Source organism: Clupea harengus, chromosome 15 (assembly GCF_900700415.2).
Source record: "Clupea harengus chromosome 15, Ch_v2.0.2, whole genome shotgun sequence".
Lineage (NCBI taxonomy): Eukaryota > Metazoa > Chordata > Actinopteri > Clupeiformes > Clupeidae > Clupea > Clupea harengus.
Window position 1 is genome coordinate 26,563,119 of NC_045166.1, and position 5,252 is coordinate 26,568,370.

General features: G+C 44.7%; 1 protein-coding gene across 1 annotated transcript; it reads right to left on the reverse strand.

Moving 5' to 3' along the window:
* Window positions 1–1,559: 1,559 nt before the first annotated feature.
* Window positions 1,560–4,796, reverse strand: otx2b (orthodenticle homeobox 2b). Its single transcript, XM_012829641.3, has 3 exons — window positions 3,978–4,796; window positions 3,319–3,470; window positions 1,560–3,178 (listed from the first exon to the last, which is right to left on the reverse strand). Exons 1-3 carry the CDS (start codon window positions 4,072–4,074, stop codon window positions 2,555–2,557), a joined length of 873 nt encoding a protein of 290 aa, XP_012685095.1. The 5' UTR covers window positions 4,075–4,796; the 3' UTR covers window positions 1,560–2,554.
* Window positions 4,797–5,252: the final 456 nt, after the last annotated feature.

The following is a 5,252-nucleotide window of genomic DNA, read 5'->3' on the forward strand; positions in this document are numbered from 1 at the left end:
GTGTTGACTTTGGTGCTGCCTGTAGCCTAATGTTTGAGCAATTTTATATGCTTAAAAAAAAAACTAAGAAGGCCTTCTCGTCCATTAACTTATGTCCGTCATCGAAAACGTTGAGCTACTTAACAAAAAGTCTAGAATTTGGCCCTCAGACGCACTCTCAAAAGAGCTTACTACCAGAACTGGAAGTGTTCTTCATTCTTTGTCTTTGCCGCCAACCTTCATCGTTGATTGCCCTGATCTCGTGAAGGACAGATTACGGCAAGAGTCAGCGACCGCTAATTGAAATCTGAACCTGGACAATATACAATAAAGGGCCCGCCATAAGCAATTAAAGATCCCTTTTGCGGCTGACTTGAGTTCATTCAACCAACTCCCAATTATTGAATGCACTTGGTGAATGCTTTAGAGATGGGCCGACCGAAATGAGCAGAAGAAAATCCGCCTTTTATTCCCCCCCGCCGCCCCCCTCTCAGCGTCCCCCCACCCCCCCCCTCGGTCTTTCACTGTCCCGTTTTCCGCCTTCGGTCATAACAGGATTTGTCTATTCGTCTCCAGACGCCTCAAGTCTAGACGGGACAACGAATAGTATTCATATTGGGCTGCAACAAAAAGAAATTGTGTGTATTTTGGTGTATTCCAGATGACCAGTGCTTCTATTCATTGACATCGTGTGTGCTTGTGTGTACGAGTACTGTGGATATGTGCAGTGCGCGCGTGTGAGTTTTCCCCCATTTAACCAAAAAGTTTTACACAAAACGACATGTTTGGAATCACGTTTGAAGATTAAATTGTAACGTTGTTTTAGTTGGGATGGACAAATTCCGAGAGCTCGTGTGAGGTGCCGTGTGAACGGGAGACGAGCTACTCTCTGGGTGAAAAACCATCAGGGAACTTCTTGGATTATCCGTTCTTTGAGGCGGGATTAAAATTGCTTTCCCATACTGCGCATTCCCGCAGTTGACCCCGGATAAAGTGCTGGGTCAAAAGACCGTTATGGATAAAGAAAAGGCTCCACAAATGTATCTGAGAGTTAAAATTAGTGACTCCGTTGTCATCCATTTCAGTATTACTTTGTTCTGATTCAATACAAGAAAACATGTTGGATGCTAGTTTAAGTCCCTGATCATTCGAAACCGACAGGTATCTGGCCAGAGCACAGCCAATTAACATCATGATATTTACGTGCGGAGGATCATGCTATCGGTTGTGATTAGATTAACTTTCTGCCGCAGGGGGACACTGCTAATCGCATCCGTAATTGGTATAGTCTGGCGCAATCCCATTAGACTATCTGAAGTGATGACTGATCCGGTCGTGAAGGTTTGAAACCGAACATTTCACATAAACCCTTCCTATAAATTGGGCTGGTGTGATCAAAATAAGATTGTATTTCATGTATTCGTTTAGCTGTAAGTGATCTCTCCACTACATTTTGATTTTTTTTTTAAAAGGTCATTTGGCTTCCCAGTGGTCAAACATGCAATTCTAGTGGGTCCAGCAGGAGCGGAAGCGGAAGTGGACATATCATAGAACACAACATAAACACAGAGATCGATATGTTCAATTCAATACCCAACACCTCCTCACGGAGTGTCTCTGTTTATTCGAGTGACCTTGAAAAAGACTTTGATCTGTATGCCATTATAATACACATGTTTAACAAGGGGATGCAGGGACTGCACGAGGGAGTTTCATAGTTTGGCCACCATCATGATACATTTAAAAAAGTATTATCTGTTTTTTACAAATGTAATAATAATTTATCATCATTAATACTTGAACATAAAAAAAACTATCAAAGTCACAGTAAAGTCGTCGCAGACGCGAAACTGGTGTAATTGCAAGGGTGCCTACAACGCATCACAGTCTGAAAAGCTACTACAGATAAAAAAAACACATACTTAACGTGAATCAGTGTATCTTCGCATACTCACTGATTGTCTCTTTAAAACTCCTTATAAGCATTTTGTCTTAAATAGATTAGTGCATTTTTTCAAACGACTCGCCTTGTTGACGGGACATCACATACTCTCCTTCTTTCACACACACACACACACGCACATACTCACACAGCCACACACATATACACACACTCGGCCTGATCAAAGGGGTCCTTCAGCTTGCCAACCCAGTGGAAGGTCGACGAGTCGTAAGAGGCTTAAGGAAAGCTGTTCCATTCAGCGCGCTACACCAAGGTTCGGCTGTTCTTGATCATTTTCTTCTTGGAGAACAATTTTGTTCCGTGTCTTTGATCAAAGTTAAAGAGAGTTCACACCAAGTTTGCCAGAAGTTAACCAAACAGGTGCAACAAACCCTTAGACACTTGCGCAAAGACAGCTACTTCCAAAGTCCACCAAGGTGATGTTATGACCTCTGCATCGGGAACAGTTCTCTCTTAATTGCAAATGCAGGCACAACATTTATCGTAGGAACAAGCCAGCAGTCCCGTGGCCAAACCGTTCCCGGCCTCACTAACGGCCTCGCGTGACTCTAAAATGACTGTGGCATGTAATTCCCGTGCTAGATGACAACAGGCTGCGATCCACGGCGCCGCTCACAACACCTGGAATTTCCACGAAGATGTTTGATCTTTGTAATCCAAACAGTCTGCATTGAAGTTGAGCTTCCATGACGCGCTTTGGTCTTTGTAATCCAGGCAGTCTGTCGGAGCTGTGAAGCCCAGTCCCGTGGTTCCGTAGCTCTGGGCAGAGAGGGAGGCGGGCGGGCTCAGGTGGTTGGCGACTGCATTCGTGCCCATGGGACTCAGGCCTGTGCTCGGACCGGTTAACTGGTGGTGCATAGGCGACAAGTAAGAACCACAGTCCATCCCTCCGAAGTAAGACGTGGAACCGGTGTAGCTCTGGCTGTAGCCGGACGCCTGCGTGTAGGTTATGGGGTAAGATCGCTGCATGCAGGAGGCAGACGAGGAGGTAGAGAGAGGATCAGAGAGCGGCGAGATGGACGCCGGGCTCCATATGGAGGCCGGGGCTGTGCTGCTAGAGATGGCCGGCACAGAGGTGCTTGAAGGCGGCGTGAACTGGCCACTGGCTCCGCTCTCGGAGCTCGCCTCCCTAACCGGAGAACTCTTCTTCTTCACGGGCCGAACTTTGCTCTGTGCACCGCTTTGAGTTTGTTGCTGTTGTTGGCGACACTTGGCTCTTCGGTTTTTAAACCATACCTAAGAGATACAAAATGATGAGACACAATGGTAAGCTTACAATAAGTAGACTTTGACATCGATAGACCATCGATGCAGCAGCAATTAATGATTCTCAAAACGACAAAGGAAAACAACAGATAAGATGGATGCACTCTCACCTGTACACGAGACTCGGGTAAGTTTATCTTCAGCGCTACCTCTTCTCGCATAAAGATGTCTGGGTAGCGAGTCTTGCCGAAAAGGTTCTCCAAAATATCCAGTTGGGCGCGGGTGAAAGTAGTCCTCTCCCGCCTCTGCTTCCTTGGAGTCGCTGCGTAACGAGAGAATCCGTTAAACCATGACTGAAATGCCCGCGGAGTTTTGTACTCAAGCGTGAGAAATGTATCGTGCAATTTTGCCATTATTTAAAGAGGTCACTTTGATGAATATTTAAAAGCGCAATTTGTCGATTAATTAGGCACACTAACTGCAATGCTTGAACTGTAGTCTACAGTTTTTTCCCCTCCAACTGCTATTAGTATGCATTACTTTTCGCCCCGGAGGCCACATTCAGCATAATCCATATAAACTAACATTCATATTCGATTAATATAAGTTCCAGATGGATAATATTGGTATAGACTTGACTTTTCGTTGACAGAAAAAGCAACGAAATATAGGTAATAGATAAATTGGCTTAAAAGACGAGATATTTAGTAGCCTGTGTTTCTTGAGACTTCAAAATTACCATTTAGGGCTACAGAGCCATAGGGCTTTAGATAGAATATCAACCAAAATATGAGCGAATGTATGTGTCTTAAGAGCTCATTGATCTTACCTGGGTAGCCCACGGAAGGGTGCAGCAGGTCCATCCCGGAGGTAGATAAACTCAGGCCGTTGACGGAGTACGGCGGCTGCTTCAGATAAGACATCATGCTAACGTTGGGCTGACGGGGAACGTTCGACGAAAGGATGTCGTTGATGGCAAAGCAAACGGTTCAAAATGCCTTTCAGTGTTTGCAGCTTGTTCCTGGCTCCTTTCTTCGGTTATTAAACACATCCACCGAAAAACCGCACAGAGAGAACAGACTCGAGTGCCTCGGAAAAGACTGAGGGTGTTTTTGCTGTGAGGCGGGACTCGCGCTGTAGCGAAGAGGTCTTTCAATGCGCGCTGTCCCGCATGCGCCTCGCTCTTAAAGCGTCCTCGAGACCCCCAGCTGTCCTCGCAGACAGGGGAATAGCCCCCCTCCTCCCCCCTCCCCCACAGCACACACACACACACACACACACTTCTGCCTTTCCTTAAAATATTTATTTATATACATATACATATACATAGTTGCAATAAGCTTTTCTATTGCCCAACAAAATACTGACGTTGAAAGGCTACTTCTAAAAAAACAAGGATTTTCCGTCTGGAATGGGTTTGCAACCAGCTAATGGTCACTTAAACTGACGGTCTGATTGAGCAACATTTGCAAAGACAAAGCGCACTGTGTACCAGATAAATAATGGCGATAACAAAAGAGCCTTTTGGCGACTGACAAAAGGACAATGGTGTAAACTGCATGCGCTCCGTTTTAAGGCAATGAAACTAGCACAGCATCTTAATTTTTATCTATAGCCTTTGTCTGCCCTAAACGACAGCCACTTGTACATTTAAATGTGATGTCATTAAAATGTTAACTGCAATTCGACTAACAGTTAGAAACATGGAGGGCACCCTTCAGATTGTAATTCCATCGACATTATTGACCCTCCCTGGGCGATTTCCACTTAATTAATTGCGCCCGGTAATTAGATTTTCGTGCCGAAGCTATCGAAAAGTGTTGATTAGCGAAGACCATTTAACCTCTATCTAAACAAACAAACAATCATCCCTCAAATTAGGGCCAGATCATATTTCCATTTGTCAACTTCGCCCTCACCTGGTTCAAGTAAGATCGCACCTGTAACGGGGAGGTTTGGTAAGCAAACATTGATCAGATGAAGTTTCCCTTAAGTCTTAAAGCCACCAATTAGTTTTGAAACGATCGGTCTTTTTGAATATTGTTAAATGCAGTTTATTTCAAAACACCAATCATCTCTGCCAAGGAATTACAAGTTTTAGTAA